The sequence below is a fragment of the Pecten maximus genome, chromosome 13 (assembly GCF_902652985.1).
Source record: "Pecten maximus chromosome 13, xPecMax1.1, whole genome shotgun sequence".
Classification (NCBI taxonomy): Eukaryota; Metazoa; Mollusca; class Bivalvia; order Pectinida; family Pectinidae; genus Pecten; species Pecten maximus.
This window is the reverse complement of record NC_047027.1, coordinates 21,439,293-21,463,270: the sequence shown is the minus strand read 5'-3', so window position 1 is coordinate 21,463,270 and position 23,978 is coordinate 21,439,293. Positions and strand designations below refer to the sequence as shown.

Genomic DNA, 23,978 nt, shown 5'->3' with positions numbered 1-23,978 from the left:
AGGGGATACCTGTACGATATGTGATTAATTATTAATCATCAATAATTTATCCCTTACTCGGCCACGAGTTATTTTCAATCAAAATCTAAAAAGTTACCAAATGTTATACACTAACTAATTTTTATTCATTGTTTTAAACTGATATGAAATTACGTATACATGTCCATTTGAAAGTGATAAAACTAATACAAAAAATAAAGATAAATGAATAAATAAATAAATTAAAGTCAATATAAAAAAGAACAAAACAAAAATAAGTAAATGAATAACAAAAAAATCAATAAAAAATGATAAAAATTAAACAAATACTTAATTTAAGTCCAGGAGAATATAGCGACAAGTAAGTGACTTCTGGTATTGAACAGAGCTGCTATGTAAATCCAAACGAGTGAAAGCGACAACGAAATCCATAAACACTTAACCTTATTGAATATGAAAAATAGAGACACAATGTAGTGTGTCTACAAATATACATGTATTTTGTAGTTGTTCAATAATGATGATTATTATTTTCTGTATACAAAACAGAAGAACTAACAAAGTTCATTTCTTTGTGATTAAAAAATTATACAGGTACAAAGGTAACTTCCCTGTCCGATATCATACATATATACCACAGGGTCAGCTTGGTTATAAACAAATAAATTTGTTCCGTTCCCTATCTAAAATAAATCACTTTAATGTACAGAGGTATTTCCCTTAAATCTGAATTCTAACTTGATACCGTGATTTTCACCTCCCTATCTTTTCCCTATCAGTGCAGAAGTAAAAGCCAAACAGAGTGGTATTCATAAAATACTGTATTTGGTTTGGTTGGATTTATAAAGGATCTGATAGACGATCAGAAAAATATTTGTCAATTTAAACTGACTTCATATACATAATGATACATTATTTAATATGTATGGTGTATATATATTTTGTTTGATTTTTTGTTTAACGTCCTTTTAACAGCTAGGGTTATTTATGGACATGCTAATTTTTTGGAGGTGGAGGAAAGCCATAGTACCCGGAGAAAAACCACCGACCTACGGTCAGTACCTGGTAACTGCTCCACGTAGGTTTCGAACTCGTAACCCAGAGGTGGAAGGCTAGTGATAAAGTGTCGGGACACCTTAACCACTCGGTCACCGCGGCCACCATTGTGTAGATATACATATGTATTTTATATATTAAGGGAAATGTGCAATGTAAACATTACGTGTAGGTACTTAACTGTAGATTCTATTCCCGGAATATATCTAACCATACTTCAACCAGTTTTCCACTGAGTCCGGAAAAGGCACATTTAAGGAAGTACGCTACTTTGTTTAATTTTGTTAACGTTCAAGTTCGTAAACTAGGATTAAAAAACTTATACTAAGGACATAGATAATTCGTTCAAGTGCGTAAAATATTAGTAAAACGTGGTTCTTTTACGGAGGAACGCAGTTGTTCTGAAATATATATATATTTTTTTTATATTTTTTGTTTTTATTTTTAAAGACATTTTAAATACATAAATACATAAGCATCACACACACAGACACACATCGATTCCAATATGTATGGTTTGCCATCATCATAATCATAATAATTATCATCTTCATCGTCACCATAACTTTTTTTCATTATCATAATCTCATCATCCTACTTAAACATTAAAATCATCATCATAATAATCATCATCATCATCATCATCATCATCATCAGCATCATTTTACTCATCATCATACTAATCATCATATAATCAATCATCATCATCATCATCATACTCATCATCATCTTCAATTTAACTACAAGGATAAATACATACAAACCATACATACTCCTATACCTGTATACATATTCTGATAAACATACATCCATCCCGCACATACAAACTGGTTGTTCTGAAATATATATCAATCAACCAAATTCAATTCTATTAAGCAATTTTCTATTTCGTTGTTGGTATGTATTGTTAAAACAGGACATATTAAAAAATTGAAACATTATTATCTATGAACATAAGTGTGAGGTATACATTAAACATTGTCTGAAACTTTTGGAAATCACTTGTAGACCGTATGGATTTTAGGATAGCATACACACCCCTATATAACTAAATATTGCTCGTTTTAGCAAATTAACACTGATTGTATGCGTATTACTGCATGTTCAATGGAATAAGGGAAGTCTAACTACTGTAGCGGGACTGGACTGGGTCGATCATCGGTGACCAGGTAGATCAATTGGTAGAGCATCCGGCTAGTGTTCGGAGGTCCCCGCATGTGGGTTAATGTTGCATATATATTAAAAAGAACTAAAATCGTTATGTTTTTTAATAAATGCATTATTTAATAATTTCCCCGTCAGCTCTGTTTGTTTCCTTGACCGAATTGTAATGTTAGGTGTCCAACGTCCTTATCGGGAAGTTTTCCTCGGTCCTCGTGTTGTCGCGTGATCACGTGACCGGCACGAAGGACTACATTAACACTTGGTCGGTAAATATGGCCAGAGCACCCAACTGACGTATTTTGCCGTACAAACAAACGTGATACACTTGTTCATCGTACTTAGAAACCGAGGAAAAGTGCTGTACATTCTTCTATTTATTCACGTACAGTGACATAACGGCGTTATAAACTGGTAATTAATTGACGAAGTGCCGATTAATTGACTACTTTTTTGATAATTTTGACGATGTTTGTCATTTTCGTACGAATGTACAGCACTTTTCGTTGTTCTCATACAATTACCTTCACGCTCTTGTCTGTTTCATAAGTATTAATTTTGGGTAGTCGGGTGCTCTAGGACGATTTATAGAGCAAGTGTTAATGTTCACGCTTCAATATTGGAACTCTTCAGTGTTTTAAGTCTCGAAATCGGCATATAGAAACGAATAAACGTTGTTAGACGAATGCAATGGATTGTAATTAATTCAATTAATTATTTACATATGAATTCCAAAGACTTAAGGTATAGTTAGAAGTTTTCGGTTGTACAAACAAGTTTGTAGATTCGACACTGTGGTAAAACCACCGTCCTCGTCGTTGCCATGACAGCCAATCTAAGCCGCGATAGTTGAAGTCTTTTGCGCAACATGCTGTTTTTTCACATTCACACCTCATATTGATTGAGGTTGTTTTACCATACCTGATCAATTGAAATAAAAGAAAACTAACAAAAACACTAAAAAATACAGAATGAAGCTTTCGTGTCAGGCAGTGAAGACACAACGCGGGATCTGTAAACAATATTGTGACGTCATCGGAATGTACAAGTTGCAACAATGTACAACAATGTATATTTTACATGAATACACTAATGAGCAACGAAATGGGACGCAACATTAACCCACATGTGCCGGGTTCGAACCCCGGTCTGGCTGTTAAATTTTCTCCTCTCCTGTTACAAAATTGGCACCCAGCTAAAATACCCACGGTGGATGTATAAGGGTCTCGTCTTTTGTGTGTGTGAAATTTTGTTGTTTTGTGATATAAAATTACACTGATATAAGTATATAATCTATCATTCTATTATTACTTTAATGGCGATGTTTGTTCACCAACTAAAGATTACGATAGATTCAAAATGGACGCCACTTATTCTTGTCATTCTGATATAAATATTCGCGAGGGATTTGAATTCACGTTTGCCTCTCCTCGCGAATTAACGCGAAAATAAATCCCACGCGAACAATACGTGATTTACAGTAATATATCTAGTCATATAAACACTACAGAGGGACCGCGATGAGGAAATATTTGATGGGAGTCACCGGGAAGTCATACACAGTCAACATTCCATCCTCACACTTTTTTAGTTTCCTGTTCGTCAATGAGAGATTGATGCAACATGTTCTCGATTATTTGAGCGCATCACTTCCAGGAAGTATGGTAGTGAGTGAAATAGCAATCACAACAAAAAATATCTTTAATAAAGATAAACGACATAGTTTTAATGCTGGTGGTTATAATGTAAAACTAATGGTGAAATAAATGAAGGAACTAAAGCGTTTTAGCACGAATAACAAAATTATATCAGTTTGAATTATTTTTGGTAAAAATAAGACTGCTTTTTAATCCGAAATATAATTTTATTAATGTGTCATTTAAAAAGATAACCTACTTATTCAGCATGCATTCAATATTATCTTTGTTTCGTTTTTATAACTGCAGAACTGTATTTTGCATTTACCGCTACATTGACCAATCACTTACTTCATCTTGCCCAGAAACGCCACCTGTCGCGTCATATCCGGGAAAAAAAATTAGAATAAAACGGCTATGCCGAAAAAAAGATTGACGACGATAGAGTGATTATGTAACTGCGATGAAAACATTTCAAAAGTGTAAGATATTCTCACATGTCATTGTTGAATGTGTTCCGTCATAAAATGATGTATTGATTGCCGAGTGGCTAAGGTGTCCCGATACTTTGTCACAAGCTCTCCACCTCTTGGTTGTGAGCTCGGACCCCACGTGGGGCAGTTGCCAGATACTGACCGTAGGCCGGTGGTTTTTCTCCGGATACTCCGATGGCACTCCACCTCCAAAACCTGGCACGTCCTTAAATGACCCTGGCTGTTAATAGGAAATTAAACAAACAAACCAAACCAAAAGTATTGATTACAACTAACGGATAAGATGTATGCGCTACAATTCGTTTTTATTTGTATAATTTTTTGTTTGTTTTTGCATTATTTTATTTTTTGGATGTAATATACGAATTATGTTTAATTTTGACTGCGTTTACCATACATGTAGTAGGATCATAGTTGATAACTTCGGATGCCTACATACAATAAAGGCAGGTGTACTGGTGCATGAATTATGTCCTAATACGGGATTGACCAAGCGTAGACTACCCCGACTATAGTCACGCACGGCCTAACATCACCTTCGGGACGCACTCGTCACGTCACGGCCGAATAAAAAAATGCATCAAATCTCGGACGGATGCTCCAACCATTTATGTTACCTGACAATGGCATTCAGCCATGTCCAGTTGCACTATAAATGCACATACGATCTTCTTGTCAATGGTCTAGTGAAAATGACAAAACGCATTCATCAAAAGGCCACGCTTCAAGTCTGTTTCCAGGAAAGCCCATTCATAGCTTTAGTATGCCTGTTGAAATTGATGTTAAGCTAGATATGCATAACGAAGCATACATCTCGAAATAGAGGAAATATATGCAGAACAACAATTTAAAGTTTTCACTATCCCTCACACGTTTTTAATCCTGTCATTATCCATAAGGTGCATATCTCAAAAGCACATTAAATATACAGATATGGGTTGCAGGACGCCATATAAATGTAATACACATATCAATATATTTGTTTACGGCCCTCCAATCCTCGGTAACAGGATGTAGATAACACACGTGTAAATGTGAGCGGACGTTTCAGTAGAAAAGGGAGGTCGGTTGATATAATTCTTTATGTACATTTTCCCCGCCATGTTTTTAGAACAATGATGGAGTTGATTGTTCTTATTGTAGTCTTTGTGCCTTGTCTTTGTGCAGGTAAGTACTTTATAAAAAAAAAATAGGATACGATAGGTACGTATTTTATACGGATTTCATTAAGAATATGTAAAATTCATATTGAGCAGTAACTTTCCTCGTGGATCACTCGTATCAATTATATTTATCATTGTAGACGATGTACTTATTCTGCTAGTTATATTATTCTATATAAATTAGTGTAACAGAGCGTATATGTAAATCAAATATATTTCAATGCCGCCGCAAGCGATTGAACCTGGGTTGCTTCGATTACTAGTATTACACTCAACTGATCGAGCTGAAGAGAAATTATCTCTAGCCGACAGGTCTATTTCGGATCATATTTCCATAGGGTTACAGAAGACAAGAAGTGATAAAGACAATATATATACAGTATATACTTGTGTATGCAATAGAAATGATAAGAAGTAAAATTATCATAACAATTTAACTTTATAAAACAAGAAATTATTTCTAATTGATTATAATGTGCATTTCCTTTCGGGCTTTCAATTATGGGTTGGAAAGGGTATAGGCTCGTCAGAACGGTTGGTCAAATTAAGCTAGATATACATTCTGATTTCCAGAATCACCAGAGCTAATATGTTATCTAATATACATATTGGAACGTTCATATATCAATTCCATAGCTTTAACGGTTAGTATATTTCCTTCAGTTAGATTTTCCAATATATCATCTGGCGTATCATTCATCGAATACAATGTATACGTTGATATAAACGATATAAGCTGATGATCCTGATTATGATACTATTAATTTTCCCCATATATCCTTTACATGTGTTACGTTATAGCTGCTGATGTGGAGTTGACAACCTCCTCCTCTTCCATCCTAGAGGGAGAGTCCCTCAACTTGACATGTTCTGTGAGTGTGGACGGTGTTTTAAATGCCACGTTTTTTGAGGGTGGTGGGAAATATCTGGGCCTTGTACAGCTAGTTGACGGAAGGTGTGAGGACGTTAGAAACAACGCCTGTAAACAACAGTGTTCCTGCTCCGGAGATGGCAGAACCTTTTCCTTGACGATTTCAAACTTGGATAGATCGATGGACGGGAGAGGGTTCCTATGTCGCATGAACTCTCCAAATGCTACACACAGCAGTGAACGTCGGATACGAGTGTTATGTAGGTATACTACAGATTGATACCGGCATTCCCCTGTTTGTAATTAATCCATAATACCTTAGCAACCAGGCTGGTGTTTAATTTTACAATGACTGTATATACCCGTTTTAGGAAATTCTTTGAAATGCAGTACACCTTTGTGTTTGATAATACTATGCCATTGATATTCGTGGCCAAATGATATTTGAATTTAAAATATAGCATATTTAACAGGTAAGCTATATATACGAGGGACGGTTTAACTTCCATAGTAAGATAAAATGAAAACCGATTTTTTTATAACAAAAATAAATAAAACACTCATTAACAATAGGAATTGACCGGGTCATGTGGAGATTTTCATATTCGATATTAAGTCAAAATAAATGGCAAACTATACAATTTGTTTTCAGATCCGCCAACATCAAGAGTGAATTTGTCATCAACTGGTCGTCAAACCGTCCGGGTAGGTGAAAATGTAACACTCAATTGTGAGGCAAGGGGAGGTAACCCTCTGGCCACATTAACCTGGGAGTGTAAAGAGACTAGCATGGATGGACAGAATGTGACCACAGAGGGTATAGCAGGCTCCAGACTGACTGTCCGAATAGACAAATCTTACGACGGAAAACAATGTGTGTGCAAAGCAAATCACCAGACCACTCCTAATAGGGTGTTTGATACAGATGCTGTAGAGTTTAATGTGATTTGTAAGTAAGGAATATTGTCATAGTAAACCGCTGTTACAGGGAATATTTATCAGGATATATATAGTGTAGTGTAATCCGACTTTGGTTTCTTTCTTCGTTTATAAGGGACGTAACTCGTTGAACCTCTATATAAAGGACACCTCTCTATCAAGGACACTTTTCCCTTGTCCCTAAGGTGTCCTTTATACACAGGTTCGACTGTAGTTGATATCAATATTGATACACCATATACCTCGAACATAGTTGAAATGTAACTCCAATATGAACGATGACGTACATTTTGTTACATAGCAAAATTACATTGATATTCCTGCAATTACAAAGTAAGAATAAATATTACTATATTGAGCAGTTGGGATATTATTTATTCCATGAATCGGGTTATTTACAGTGTCAGTTTGATTGTAAAATTTCAGAAAACACTGAATACTACCAAATAACTGAACGGATGAAGTGGTGTTTTTCTTGCCGATATGCTTTTTTCCCCCAGATCCGCCAAACCAAAACATCAAGCTTTCGCCATCTGGAATATTCACCACTCCTACTGATAGGACAGTGAAACTAAATTGTAAATTGAAGGGAGGTAACCCTCTGGCCAATCTAACGTGGCAGTGCAAGGGGTCACCAGTTACCGGACAGAATCGGAGCAAGGCCGGTAAAGCTGTGTCCAGAATGAAAGTTACAATTGACGAATCCTACCACGGACAACAGTGTGTGTGTGCCGCCACACACCCGGCCAGTCCTAATGGAGTGTACGGTACAGAGTCTGTGGAGTTTAATGTGATTTGTAAGTATGGAATACTGTCTTACATAAGGTACTGTTATAGGCCTATGAAACATATTTGTAATCAATCGTCATTGTGAACACACGATGCAGTCACAATAACATAAAATGATATATTGTTCTACTCTACAAATACGATTTGATATTGCCATATTGAACAGTAAGGATATTGCCTACTGTAAAAGTTGAAATTTACGCGAGGGGGAAGTCCTTCTGATCGCAAAAATCTACTCCTCGAGTATTATTTTGAAATCAATTTGCCTAATCTCGAAATACAAGTGGGTGGATCGATCGCGAAAATGATACCCACGCGTACGGTTAACATAATTATCGAAATCGCGAAATTAACTCCCGTGTAACTAACCACGTTTGCATCATTCAACAGATAAAATAATTTCCTTTGTATGTAAATTGAAAGATATCATAAACACTTAATGATAATAAGAATGTAACGGGTCATACTGAGTTTTTGTATTCGATGTGCATTTTGATTTCAGATCCTCCGAAAGAAAACATTACTTTATCACCATCTGGAACATACACCGTTTTTTTCCGGTAGAACAGTGACAGTCGATTGTCAAATAAAGGGAGGTAACCCTCTGGCCACATTGACCTGGGAGTGTAAAGAGACTAGCATGGATGGACAGAATGTGACCACAGATGGTATAGCAAGTTCCAGACTGACAGTCCGAATAGACAAATCCTACCACGGACAACAGTGTGTGTGTACCGCCACACACCAGGCCAGTCCTAATGGAGTGTACGTTACAGAGTCTGTGGAGTTTAATGTGATTTGTAAGTTTGGGATACTATCTTTATTAAAGCACCGTTTCAATCCATGTTAAGTTGATATCAATACTGATCGATCCGATATCTTCAAGATATTTCTAGTTATACTCTCATGGCAAAATATATCTTGTTGTCAAACGCCCTTTATAAACACACGTTGCAGCATTTTTTTGCGTTATATCACAACGTCATTCCATGATATACATGTATTATTCTACTCCTCAAACGGGATTGGATATTTTATATATTGAATAGTAAGGATAAATCTTTCACATAGAGAGGTTAGCATTCATTGTCAGATAAAAAAAAAACCGATTTAAAGGAAATTAAAAACGCTAAATAAAAACAATAATTAAATTTGTCACCGAGTTTACTATTGTATAGGTACTTTGTTTTCAGATCCTCCGAAAGAAAACATTACTTTATCACCATCTGGAACATACACCGTTTTTACCGGTGGAACAGTGACAGTCGATTGTCAAATAAAGGGAGGTAACCCTCTGGCCACATTATCATGGCATTGCATGGGATCAACAGTGATCGGACAGAATCGGACCGAGGCCGGTAAAGCTGTTTCCAGGCTGCAAATTACAATAGACGAATCCTACCACGGACGGCAGTGTATGTGTAAAGCGAGTCACAAGGCCAGTCTTAATGGAGTGTACGGTACAGAGTCTGTGGAGTTTAATGTGATTTGTAAGTATGGGATACTGTCTTACATAAGGTACTGTTATAGGCCTATGAAACATATTTGTAATCAATCGTCATTGTGAACACACGATGCAGTCACAATAACATAAAATGATATATTGTTCTACTCTACAAATACGATTTGATATTGCCATATTGAACAGTAAGGATATTGTCTACTGTAAAAGTTGAAATTTACGCGAGGGGGAATTTACGCTAATTACGCGAAGTCCTTCTGATCGCAAAAATCTACTCCTCGAGTATTATTTTGAAATCAATTTGCCTAATCTCGAAATACAAGTGGGTGGATCGATCGCGAAAATGATACCCACGCGTACGGTTAACATAATTATCGAAATCGCGAAATTAACTCCCGTGTAACTAACCACGTTTACAGTATTCAACAGATAAAATAATTTCCTTTGTATGTAAATTTAAAGATATCATAAACACTTAATGATAACAAGAATGTAACGGGTCATACTGAGTTTTTGTATTCGATGTGCATTTTGATTTCAGATCCTCCGAAAGAAAACATTACTTTATCACCATCTGGAACATACACCGTTTTTTCCGGTAGAACAGTGACAGTCGATTGTCAAATAAAGGGAGGTAACCCTCTGGCCACATTGACCTGGGAGTGTAAAGAGACTAGCATGGATGGACAGAATGTGACCACAGATGGTATAGCAAGTTCCAGACTGACAGTCCGAGTAGACAAATCCTACCACGGACAACAGTGTGTGTGTACCGCCACACACCAGGCCAGTCCTAATGGAGTGTACGTTACAGAGTCTGTGGAGTTTAATGTGATTTGTAAGTTTGGGATACTATCTCTATTAAAGCACCGTTTCAATCCATGTTAAGTTGATATCAATACTGATCGATCCGATATCTTCAAGATATTTCTAGTTATACTCTCATGGCAAAATATATCTTGTTGTCAAACGCCCTTTATAAACACACGTTGCAGCATTTTTTTGCGTTATATCACAACGTCATTCCATGATATACATGTATTATTCTACTCCTCAAACGGGATTGGATATTTTATATATTGAATAGTAAGGATAAATCTTTCACATAGAGAGGTTAGCATTCATTGTCAGATAAAAAAAAACAACCGATTTAAAGGAAATTAAAAACGCTAAATAAAAACAATAATTAAATTTGTCACCGAGTTTACTATTGTATAGGTACTTTGTTTTCAGATCCTCCGAAAGAAAACATTACTTTATCACCATCTGGAACATACACCGTTTTTACCGGTGGAACAGAGACATTCGATTGTCAAATAAAGGGAGGTAACCCTCTGGCCACATTATCATGGCATTGCATGGGATCAACAGTGATCGGACAGAATCGGACCGAGGCCGGTAAAGCTGTTTCCAGGCTGCAAATTACAATAGACGAATCCTACCACGGACGGCAGTGTATGTGTAAAGCGAGTCACAAGGCCAGTCCTAATGGAGTGTACGGTACAGAGTCTGTGGAGTTTAATGTGATTTGTAAGTATGGGATACTGTCTTACATAAGGTACTGTTATAGGCCTATGAAACATATTTGTAATCAATCGTCATTGGGAACACACGATGCAGTCACAATAACATAAAATGATATATTGTTCTACTCTATAAATACGATTTGATATTGCCATATTGAACAGTAAGGATATTGTCTACTGTAAAAGTTGAAATTTACGCGAGGGGGAATTTACGCTAATTACGCGAAGTCCTTCTGATCGCAAAAATCTACTCCTCGAGTATTATTTTGAAATCAATTTGCCTAATCTCGAAATACAAGTGGGTGGATCGATCGCGAAAATGATACCCACGCGTACGGTTAACATAATTATCGAAATCGCGAAATTAACTCCCGTGTAACTAACCACGTTTACAGTATTCAACAGATAAAATAATTTCCTTTGTATGTAAATTTAAAGATATCATAAACACTTAATGATAACAAGAATGTAACGGGTCATACTGAGTTTTTGTATTCGATGTGCATTTTGATTTCAGATCCTCCGAAAGAAAACATTACTTTATCACCATCTGGAACATACACCGTTTTTTCCGGTAGAACAGTGACAGTCGATTGTCAAATAAAGGGAGGTAACCCTCTGGCCACATTGACCTGGGAGTGTAAAGAGACTAGCATGGATGGACAGAATGTGACCACAGATGGTATAGCAAGTTCCAGACTGACAGTCCGAATAGACAAATCCTACCACGGACAACAGTGTGTGTGTACCGCCACACACCAGGCCAGTCCTAATGGAGTGTACGTTACAGAGTCTGTGGAGTTTAATGTGATTTGTAAGTTTGGGATACTATCTCTATTAAAGCACCGTTTCAATCCATGTTAAGTTGATATCAATACTGATCGATCCGATATCTTCAAGATATTTCTAGTTATACTCTCATGGCAAAATATATCTTGTTGTCAAACGCCCTTTATAAACACACGTTGCAGCATTTTTTTTGCGTTATATCACAACGTCATTCCATGATATACATGTATTATTCTACTCCTCAAACGGGATTGGATATTTTATATATTGAATAGTAAGGATAAATCTTTCACACAGAGAGGTTAGCATTCATTGTCAGATAAAAAAAACCAACCGATTTAAAGGAAATTAAAAACGCTAAATAAAAACAATAATTAAATTTGTCACCGAGTTTACTATTGTATAGGTACTTTGTTTTCAGATCCTCCGAAAGAAAACATTACTTTATCACCATCTGGAACATACACCGTTTTTACCGGTGGAACAGAGACATTCGATTGTCAAATAAAGGGAGGTAACCCTCTGGCCACATTATCATGGCATTGCATGGGATCAACAGTGATCGGACAGAATCGGACCGAGGCCGGTAAAGCTGTTTCCAGGCTGCAAATTACAATAGACGAATCCTACCACGGACGGCAGTGTATGTGTAAAGCGAGTCACAAGGCCAGTCCTAATGGAGTGTACGGTACAGAGTCTGTGGAGTTTAATGTGATTTGTAAGTATGGGATACTGTCTTACATAAGGTACTGTTATAGGCCTATGAAACATATTTGTAATCAATCGTCATTGGGAACACACGATGCAGTCACAATAACATAAAATAATATATTGTTCTACTCTACAAATACGATTTGATATTGCCATATTGAACAGTAAGGATATTGTCTACTGTAAAAGTTGAAATTTACGCGAGGGGGAATTTACGCTAATTACGCGAAGTCCTTCTGATCGCAAAAATCTACTCCTCGAGTATTATTTTGAAATCAATTTGCCTAATCTCGAAATACAAGTGGGTGGATCGATCGCGAAAATGATACCCACGCGTACGGTTAACATAATTATCGAAATCGCGAAATTAACTCCCGTGTAACTAACCACGTTTACAGTATTCAACAGATAAAATAATTTCCTTTGTATGTAAATTTAAAGATATCATAAACACTTAATGATAACAAGAATGTAACGGGTCATACTGAGTTTTTGTATTCGATGTGCATTTTGATTTCAGATCCTCCGAAAGAAAACATTACTTTATCACCATCTGGAACATACACCGTTTTTTCCGGTAGAACAGTGACAGTCGATTGTCAAATAAAGGGAGGTAACCCTCTGGCCACATTGACCTGGGAGTGTAAAGAGACTAGCATGGATGGACAGAATGTGACCACAGATGGTATAGCAAGTTCCAGACTGACAGTCCGAATAGACAAATCCTACCACGGACAACAGTGTGTGTGTACCGCCACACACCAGGCCAGTCCTAATGGAGTGTACGTTACAGAGTCTGTGGAGTTTAATGTGATTTGTAAGTTTGGGATACTATCTTTATTAAAGCACCGTTTCAATTCATGTTAAGTTTCTTCAAGATATTTCTAGTTATACTCTCATGGCAAAATATATCTTGTTGTCAAACGCCCTTTATAAACACACGTTGCAGCATTTTTTGCGTTATATCACAACGTCATTCCATGATATATTATTCTACTCCTCAAACGGGATTGGATATTTTATATATTGAATAGTAAGGATAAATCTTTCACATAGAGAGGTAAGCATTCATTGTCAGATGAAAAAAAACAACCGATTTAAAGGAAATTAAAAACACTAAATAAAAACAATAATTAAATTTGTCACCGAGTTTACTATTGTATATGTACTTTGTTTTCAGATCCTCCGAAAGAAAACATTACTTTATCACCATCTGGAACATACACCGTTTTAACCGGTGGAACAGTGACAGTCGATTGTCAAATAAAGGGAGGTAACCCTCTGGCCACATTATCATGGCATTGCATGGGATCAACAGTGATCGGACAGAATCGGACCGAGGCCGGTAAAGCTGTTTCCAGGCTGCAAATTACAATAGACGAATCCTACCACGGACGGCAGTGTATGTGTAAAACGCGTCACAAGGCCAGTCCTAATGGAGTGTACGGTACAGAGTCTGTGGAGTTTAATGTGATTTGTAAGTATGGGATACTATCTTTATTAAAGCACCGTTTCAATGCATGTTAAGTTGATATCAATACTGATCGATCCGATATCTTAAACAGTTTTAAATATTCTTACCGTTATTCACTTGTAGTAATATTACAGGTTATATAAAACACATGTTTTAATCCAACGCAATTGTGAAAGTTTACTCCTCAGATCAAATTTCGTATTACTTTATTGAACTATATTGAATAGATAGCCTAACTTTCAATGTAAGATCAAACAAATTTCAGTTTAACGAAATAAAAAAAACCCACTAAATGATAAGAATATATTGGGTCATATGGAGTTTGTCATACTGTATAAGCAGATTATTTTCAGATCCTCCAAAGCAAAGTATGATTTTGTCGCCATCTGGAACATACAACGTTTTTACCGGTAAAACCGTGACAATCGATTGTCAGGTAAAGGGAGGTAACCCTCTGGCCACACTGACCTGGCGGTGTAAAGGGGAAAGTAAGAATGGAGAAAATTTGACCAACGCTTCTGTAGCGATATCCAGACTGACAGTCCAAATGGATAAATCCTACCACCAACAGCGGTGTGTGTGTACCGCCAGATATAATGACAAAGAGTTAGTTACAAAGGCTGTGAAGTTTGACGTGATTTGTAAGTATTTCATATTCACGTTAATTAAGCGCTTTTACGATACGTGCAATAGTTGATATCACTATTAAGGATGAATATTTCTGAGAAGTAAAAAAATATTGTTTAGTCTGAAACATCAATTAAAACATTAAGATTATACTTTGAATTAAATACAAATGATATGCTGGAAAAAATGCACGGAAATTAGAAAATGTAATAAAGACAATAAATATTTGGACACGAAGAAAACTGTCAATCATCAGGAAAATACAAATAATTAAATCACACCTCTTACCCAAATTAACGTTTATACATTCAGTCATATATACTCCAGCACATATAGCTTCAAGATACAAGCTATCAGAAGCAGCCATGTGTTTGTATTGCAAGTCATCAGGCCATTCCGAATAGACGATTTGTCACAGTAGCCGCCTTGTTTGATATCCACTGCAGTATCAAACAATACTATAACAGGTTTCCGTAATTGTATCATTAAATAATATTTTTAGTTGAATGAAAATACATTTTGTTTTGCTGTAAAATAAAAGTATAATTGAGTTAATTAATCAAAGATTTACACCTTAGGAAACTTGCAGAGAGAGGATAAATTTACCTACATTTATCTGAAATTTTTGCCGAAAATATTTCATTTTAAATTCCAATTTTCTGTAACCTACACAGTTATCAAATAAAATATTGCATCAAAGGCGAGGTGTAAGGAATGGTACAAATGATGTTAATTATTATGTAATATATAATATGATATGTATAGTCTAAGCTAAAGTAAAATGAAAATACTGCCATGGAAACGTAGTTTAGAACTGTAGAATTGAGCAAGGTAAAGAACGCTAGAAGTGTCATGATAATTACCTTTACATTTTCAGATAAATTTCCATGTACTTTGATGATTATTGAATTCAAAACATTTCATAATTATAAGACCATTCTAAAACGGATTTTTTCACACGTGGATAAAATTGTTATTCCAAATCTAAAAAAGTGAGAACGATATGTACAAACTGTCTTAAAGTGGTCATCGCCATAGTAAATTAGGATTTCCTGACTACATGCAAAAAAATAATATTTCAAAAAATCATGAACGCTGTTTTCCGGATAATGTGTAATAATATAAATATAGATGGAAATCCCCGACCGATTGGAATCGTTGGAATTAAATGCAAACGGGGCTCCAGTAAAAGGCTCTCCAATCCCAAAATGCAGTACAAAAGCTGATGTTCTGATGTAAACAATAATGAATAGAAAAAAAAAAAAAAAAAAAAAGCCCGAAAGACAGCAGTATTAAAGAGTTCGCGATAGAAAGAGAAAACGAGTATGACACGGACAGTCTCCCAACTTTTTTCTTTTGGAGGAATGAAAAATTGCTTGAATGTTACAAAGCAGAAATCAGAGAAGCCTGCTAATTTTTAACTAGCTTTGTTCCTATGTCTCGCTTCTAAAATAATTTGATAAAGTAAGGCTTATAAATCCATGTTAAAGTGGTTGGTCTTAAATGCGTATGATGTATGTTTCTAAAAATAGGAAGAAAAAACAAATTAAGATTATCAATTTGTATTAATCTATGTCTTCTTGCTATAGCTACAGAGTGGCTTTTTTTTTTCGAGCAGATCCTCCTACAGAAAATTTATGGATGACGCCATCTGGTAATAAGACGTTCCTGACTGGTACAAACGTAACGCTCTTATGTGTAGTGAAGGGAGGTAATCCGCTTGCTACATTGACATGGCGATGTAAAGGAAGGCAATTGACTGGCATTCGTTGGAACACTAACGATAAAAAACTGTCCAGGTTGTATGTTAGTGTAGATAGAAGCTATCACCAGAAACAATGTATATGTACCGCCGAGCATCAGGCCAGTCAGAATAGACATTTTGGAACAGCGGCCGTCTTGTTTGATATCCTCTGTAAGTATTTAGGTACATTAGTTATGCTTGTATTTAATGGTGCATTCCTTTGATTTGAAATAATACAAAAAAAGTATGTGAGTCTTGTCTTTGGCAGCTATACCGTTATTCACAACTGTTTTATTGAATAATGTTACTTGGTTGAATAAAATACTCACTTTTGTTATTGCAATAATGCATAACTAAGGTTTTGCATATATAAAGCTAAGGGAGCCTATTCATCGCCATAGTAAATTAGGATTTCCTGACTACATGCAAAAAAATAATATTTCAAAAAATCATGAACGCTGTTTTCCGGATAATGTGTAATAATATAAATATAGATGGAAATCCCCGACCGATTGGAATCGTTGGAATTAAATGCAAACGGGGCTCCAGTAAAAGGCTCTCCAATCCCAAAATGCAGTACAAAAGCTGATGTTCTGATGTAAACAATAATGAATAGCAAAAAAAAAAAAAAAAAAAAAGCCCGAAAGACAGCAGTATTAAAGAGTTCGCGATAGAAAGAGAAAACGAGTATGACACGGACAGTCTCCCAACTTTTTTCTTTTGGAGGAATGAAAAATTGCTTGAATGTTACCAAGCAGAAATCGGAGAAGCCTGCTGCTTGTTTTGCACTTGGGTGATATCTATTTTGTACGCTACGCCCTGCCCGTATCTTAAATTCTGTTATATCTCAGTTAGGCCTCAATGAATGAACTGGTTTTCTATCAATACTAAATTAAACTTTTGATCTTTGATAAAACAGTTGCTAAAAATAAGAAAAAGAAAAATACCCGGCTACAAAAAAAAAAAAAAAAAAATGTTACAATGAAGTGGCGTTATTAATTGATTGCCTTTCCCCCCCTTTGTTGGGGGGTGGCTCTGTATAAGTATTTGCCAGGTCAAGACACAAGGCTGTGACAAGGATTCGTAACAACCTCAACAGCGTAAAGTAATGAATGGCTATTCAATCTGCTTCTTACCAGATCCACCTTCAAAACTAATGTTGATACGTCCTTCTGGAAGGAAGACCGTGCGGTCGGGTGCAAATCAAACCATTGATTGTCTAGTAAAGGGAGGTAACCCTCTGGCCACAATAAGCTGGCAGTGTAAGGGATCACTAGCGATCGGAAAGAATCTCTCTAATAACGATGTATCGGCGTCCAGACTGAAAGTCACTATAGACAAATCGTACCATAAAAAAGCAGTGTGTGTACTGCCAGACACGAAGCCAGTCATGATAAAGTGTTTGGTACAAAGGCTTTGATGTTTGATGTGATTTGTAAATACTATATAAAATAATGTTTATACTATAGTTGCTCACGAGTATTTTAGCTACCAGCTAATTTTTAACTAGCTTTGTTCCTATGTCTCGCTTCTAAAATAATTTGATAAAGTAAGGCTTATAAATCCATGTTAAAGTGGTTGGTCTTAAATGCGTATGATGTATGTTTCTAAAAATAGGAAGAAAATACAAATTAAGATTATCAATTTGTATTAATTAATCTATGTCTTCTTGCTATAGCTACAGAGTGGCTTTTTTTTCGAGCAGATCCGCCTACAGAAAATTTATGGATGACGCCATCTGGTAATAAGACGTTCCTGACTGGTACAAACGTAACGCTCTTTTGTGGCGTGAAGGGAGGTAATCCTCTTGCTACATTGGCTTGGCGATGTAAAGGAATGCAATTGACTGGCATTCATTGGATTACTAACGAAGAAAAACGGTCCAAGTTGTCTGTTAGTGTAGATAGAAGCTATCACCAGAAACAATGTATATGTACCGCGGAGCATCAGGCCAGTCAGAATAGACATTTTGGAACAGCGGCCGTCTTGTTTGATATCCTCTGTAAGTATTTAGGTACATTAGGTACATAATTCAATAAATATAGATGGAAATACCAGCCCAAAAAGGTTTTCCAATTCCACAATTCAGTGCGAAAGCTTATGGCCTGATATAAGAGAATATGACTGAACGAAAAAAAATGTAGCTAAAATATGGGAATGCTAACAAGCAAGAAACAGAAATGTCGATTTCCTACTGGATAGGTACCTAGTACGTTTTGCTGAAAGTCTACTTTTTGTGGGTGATGCCACGCCCCGTATCGCATCCCTATACATGCACTTAGTACTTAATGTTAAATGAAAGAAAATCAAACGTTTTATAAAAACTAAATCAAACTTTAGATCTTTTACTGAGACAATTGTTCAAATGAAAAGAAAGATTGCAGTCCAGGTTTTGGAATGGATACTGGAGACAAAATGAAATATGATATTTCCCCAATATTGATTCGGGTGATGACAACATCTAAGACCGTCCACAAGCGGGTAAGAAATAAATAATAAAACAATGGAGCGATGTGCCACGTTATTGTTTCAGCATATTTAAATGTCACTACATCTCTACAACATTCTTAAATCGTTGTAGGAACGTTTGGCTTGTCATCAAATATCAAAACCAATCACGATAATCGTATGTTATGCTGTTTTTTTTCTATGCACCATGCTATCATGTCCCAGTTTATTCATTGTAGATAGACCAGTGATCACATTGGACCATTCTATAGCCATTGTCCGTAAGAGAAATGAATTCGAAAGGACGTGTTCTGCTCAAGGTAACCCAACACCAATTACATACTGGAACCATGATGGCAAATCTTTAACGACGGCGATCCTAAAGTTCCCAAATATAGACAGACAGGACGCGGGGAACTATACTTGTATTGCTGAAGCTACATACGGCAATGTCTCACTGAGGTCTTCAAAAACGCTCAACATTATCGTTCAATGTGAGTAAAGAACTAGTATTATCATTTTTATCAATCTTAATTAAATGCTGTCTTACTAGAGATAGACCTTCTATATTTATTACGGTTAAATAAACGCTACAATCATTAGTGATTAAACGTTTGAAATTTATGAGCATATATGAGGTACCTGATTCGCCAGATTATTGTTATTATTTCACATAAAGGTTTGTTTTTTAACAACATTGACAATATTAGAGATACAGATTTGCTCTGAGGAAAGAATAAGTAGAATCAGACCAGGTGATCCGTAAGAGTAAGCGATTCATCGTTGACACCCGTCATAAATATCTAAGTCTACGTTAAGTTAAATATTTTGTTATTGTATAGCAAATGATAAAAATGTATTGTTAGAAAATGAACATCATTATGACCTTTCCATTGTTTTAGACGAACCTGCGGTTGATGTTGATATTGTAAATACTACAGAAAATAGAGCAAACCTTCGTCTGAATTGCACAGCTAATGGAGAGCCTACTCCGTACAAGTACAGATGGATACACAAGATTGGGTCTACTGTCCTCCGAGACTCATTTGACCACGTGACGAATTTAGGATCAGTGAGTACACTGACCATTCCAACAGTGAGTCTCCAGGACATGGGGATGTATATATGTGAGGTGGAGAATGGGATTCCTGGGAGAGCTGGTCAGATGGTACAGACAAACCAAGGATTCATGTCTGTGACAGGTATCATCTTCTTAAATTCTCTGAAAAGCTTCATCCCATCGTGAATTGATTGACATAAAAACCTTTCTTTCATGTTGTCTACAAATACCTCAATATCAATAAGCTATGATTCATATTTTAACTACAATCAGTTCCTTTCATTGGATTACACTGTTGATGTCCTTTGTTATCTGCGTTTCTGTTTGTCTGAATATCTAAAGGTTTTTACATAAACACAGTGTGTACCAGTGTTGCTATTACGTCGCCGTATGTATATTGAAAAACTTATTACATTTAGACATGTTTGTTCAGGTCACTCTTAAGTACTAAGAAGTATGTTCGTTTAACAGGGGTCAAAATAAGTATGCGCTACATATAAAATAAGTAATTTGTCTTCCTCATTATTTTTTGTTTGTCCAAAAAAACAAAACAAAACAAACAAACAAAATCAACAACAAAACAAACAAACAAAAAGAAAGAAAACAACACAATTGATATTCCTAATACGTGCATAATATGTATATATATATTAATACAACATGCATGTGCAATATTCCTTATCATTTGGAATGTAAGAAATCTAAACCTGGCAAATCGAGAAGGTACCAGACTATTCTTTTATTTTTTATTAGTATACCTGTATGGCATTCCATATATAGTTTATTTTTAGATTATTGTATTTGAAGTATTGTTTTTATTTTCATTTGTCTCAAAGGTAGACCTCGTGTGATTAGCGGACAGGAAAAATATGTCACAGAAAAGGACGTCTCTCTGGACATCAATGTAACCTTCATCAGTTTCCCTGAGCCAGTCAACACATCCATCCTTCGGACAGACTCCCCTTTGCCTCTCCAGAGTGACCCCACCGTCTCCGTGTCCCCCGTCCCAGTGTCAGTGTCATTTTATAACAAGGACGTAACTGTTGACGGCTACATGGTACAGATACACTTCAGCGAGTTTGAGACAGAACACCGAGGACATTATCAGCTGTATATCAGGAATGTATTTGCCTACTACTACAACTTCACAATAGATATATCAGGTTAGTTTCATTCTAGGACTGTAGACATATCTCCTTGTCCATTGTGTTTTGAGTTTGAACACAAGAAACATTTAACCATGGAAACGCAAAGAATACAGTGTGAAAACATCGCTAATTTTTCTTCCACACATTACATCAGAAACATTAATATGTCTGAACATAGTCCCCCGTTTCATTTCCCTAGATTGTGTTTTCGTTGCGAAAATTATTTTCTGGAAACTGCGAAATGGAAGGACATGTAAACGATGGTGCATTGGCAGTTGGCAGGATCACCGGCTGTTCCATTTATTTCAAATATCTTCGTATATAGTTATCAAAACTTAGAAAAATCAAATAAATTTACTCTTTACGTTTTTTTTCTCTTGATTTTCCTTCCGAGGTGCACTAACGCTAATGATATCGATATAAACTTTTTAAAATGTTTGTGTGTTTTTTTATACATTATTCTGCGTGTGAATATACACTGTATTATCATATTAATGTTATTTTCGAAATCACATATTGAACATTTTGCAATAAATAAAAATAAAACTGCTATTTCAACTTCCTTCCAAGCTATTGTATAACAACATATCACACTTTTGCCTTTGAAGTCAAAGATGAGTCTTAGAAGGACGAAAAACCGTATTGTAGTATTGGTCAGTCACATGGAACTTATAAAATAATAATGATAATAATAAATTAACGGTTTTTGTTGTATTCCAGACAAGCCGGACCCCCCAACATGTATGTCGATTGGCCAAATCACGGAAAACAGTGCCACTATATCATGGATTCCGGGAGAGGATAACGGACACATTCAAAATTTCACATTAATCCACCGATATTCTAGCGGAGGATTGCAGACAAATGTCACCCTCAACCATACCTGTACTGTATTTACGGTCGAAGATCTTGCCGAATCAACAGAGTATGACGTTATTCTTTATGCCAGCAACGACAAAGGGACGAGTGAAACGATTACCGGTGCATTCACAACACAATCAGGTAGAAGTATTGAATTATGTAAATACATGCGATATATTTCTGTATTCACGTTATATATATACATAATAATTTTTTATTATTGATGGTAAAAATATTCGTCAGAATTTTATTCATACGCCATACTCAATAACCGTGACCAAGTTATAAAGAAACCTGTTATGGATTTTCCCTACTGGGTATTATAAGAACTATTGTCATGTACATTGTAGCAAATATTTCCATGGAAAGTGCTGATATCATTGGTGGGGCTGCTGGTTCAGCTGCTGCGGCTATTATAATTATAATTGTAGTTGTCCTGATCCGTCGCCGGAGACATTTTCCTCGACGAAGTAAGTACACAGCAGTCTATCTTTACCCCTTTAAATGTTTTGTACTGAAGAAGTAATCATATGAATCAAAATACGTGTTTATAACCTTCAAAATCGTTTTAAGAAAGCTGAATTTATTCATTTTATATTATGAGAGTTTCGAATGATTATTATTTTATATTGTTGGAGAGTTTTACTTCATTAGTATATGTTGTAGAGAACATCTGGTTTTTGTAAAATGTATCTAAATTGTTATGTCGTCGGAAGATGTTGATGTCATTACACTCTTTATAAACCATGGTTTGTTTGATTGCTTTTAGAACCTACAGAGGACAAGTAAGTACATGTATTCTTTAAACATTTTAAAAACAAATTTTTGCACGATAAATTGTAAACGATTATAACGTATTGAAAAAAAAATATTTAAAAAAATGTATTTCCATACAACAAATGCATGGGGGTATAGATATTGTGACCCCGAAACATATTTTATTTGGGCCATTTCTAATTATGTTGCAATTTTAATATACATGTACTCTTCGTTTCATTTCCTTCAGGTCTGCAGATGACATGTGTGAGTTTATAATGATTTTTTTTTCATTCTGCCTCTAAACTCTTGAAAATAAAATAAGTATAAAACAGTTAAACTTTTAACGCAAACACATTTCAGGTTTATAAGTCCCCTACCGATGAAACCGGGATGACTGTTTCCTCCTTGTCTGTCTGTCTGTCTGTCTGTCTGTCTGTCTGTCTGTCTGTCTGTCTGTCTGTCTGTCCGTTTGTCAGTCTGTCAGTCCGTCCACTCAGTTTTCCTCATATCCCTTAGCAATGCCTCAAGGTATGTTGGTGAAAGTTGGTATATAACTTCAGTATAAGTAGTTATTATCTAGTTTGAGTCAGAACATTTATGTCAAGGTCAAGGTCATGTTGAGACCGGTTGGAGACATGTATTGCTATATTAATACCTAGTGTGGTTGTTTGAGTGACCTGACAGTGATGTAGATTGTTTCATTCATGATCTACAAGTGTTATTGCTTGAAGGATTCCAATAATGTAATCATCGGCATTGACAGCAAATAATGTGCTAATTGTTCTAGTAATTGATCGTATTATCTTGAAGGTTTCAAAAACTAACCCTGGAAGATATGTGTACTACATGCATACATAACGACTCCAACCCCAGTTTGACTTTTTCTATAGTGCCTTAATGTCATAAGATAATAATTATACAGATAAAACATGTACTTAACATGTATTTGTGATTATTTATGATTTGAAGACGCAGACATGCTATGTGGAATATAAAAAACAACTTGTCTGACATCATTCCAAGCTTAAAGATATTTTCATATTTGTATAACGGATGGTTTCTGGCCAGACAATTTGGTGCCGTAGATCGTGGGTTTGAGCCCCAGTCAGGGCATGAGTCATAAAGCTGTCTTCTTTTGTCATTTGTGTTACTATGTTATAAATATGAATAGATGTTTTGCATTTTCGCAACATTTTCAGATGGAATGAGAGATAACATTTTGTATGAATCTGCTGGTCCGAATTGGTCCCCACAACCGGGTCCAAGTAAAGTAAACCCAA

General features: G+C 35.8%; 2 protein-coding genes across 2 annotated transcripts; both read left to right on the top strand.

Moving 5' to 3' along the window:
* The first annotated feature begins 10,295 nt into the window (after positions 1 to 10,295).
* LOC117340540 (nephrin-like) lies at positions 10,296 to 17,842 on the top strand. The gene is made up of 7 exons (XM_033902299.1): positions 10,296 to 10,389; positions 10,785 to 11,081; positions 11,595 to 11,891; positions 12,288 to 12,584; positions 13,098 to 13,394; positions 13,758 to 14,054; positions 17,562 to 17,842. The coding sequence occupies exons 2-7, from the start codon at positions 10,910 to 10,912 to the stop codon at positions 17,840 to 17,842; spliced, it is 1,641 nt and encodes a 546-aa protein (XP_033758190.1). The 5' UTR covers positions 10,296 to 10,389; positions 10,785 to 10,909.
* Positions 17,843 to 18,144: 302 nt separating this feature from the next.
* Positions 18,145 to 23,963, top strand: LOC117340189 (roundabout homolog 3-like; the record flags this gene model as incomplete). The annotated part of the gene is given in 9 exon segments (XM_033901949.1): positions 18,145 to 18,424; positions 19,110 to 19,364; positions 19,773 to 20,072; positions 20,767 to 21,093; positions 21,799 to 22,080; positions 22,290 to 22,409; positions 22,709 to 22,724; positions 22,946 to 22,962; positions 23,898 to 23,963. Coding segments are annotated over 9 exon segments (1,657 nt in total), but the record flags the coding sequence as incomplete, so codon positions are not given.
* Positions 23,964 to 23,978: the final 15 nt, after the last annotated feature.

Coding starts and splice junctions, on each gene's coding strand:
- LOC117340540 (XM_033902299.1), top strand. CDS start 10,910: ATGGGATCAACAGTGATCGGACAGAATCGGACCGAGGCCGGTAAAGCT. Junction 12,585..13,097: donor TGTGGAGTTTAATGTGATTT/GTAAGTATGGGA, acceptor TTTTGATTTCAG/ATCCTCCGAAAGAAAACATT. Junction 13,395..13,757: donor TGTGGAGTTTAATGTGATTT/GTAAGTTTGGGA, acceptor CTTTGTTTTCAG/ATCCTCCGAAAGAAAACATT.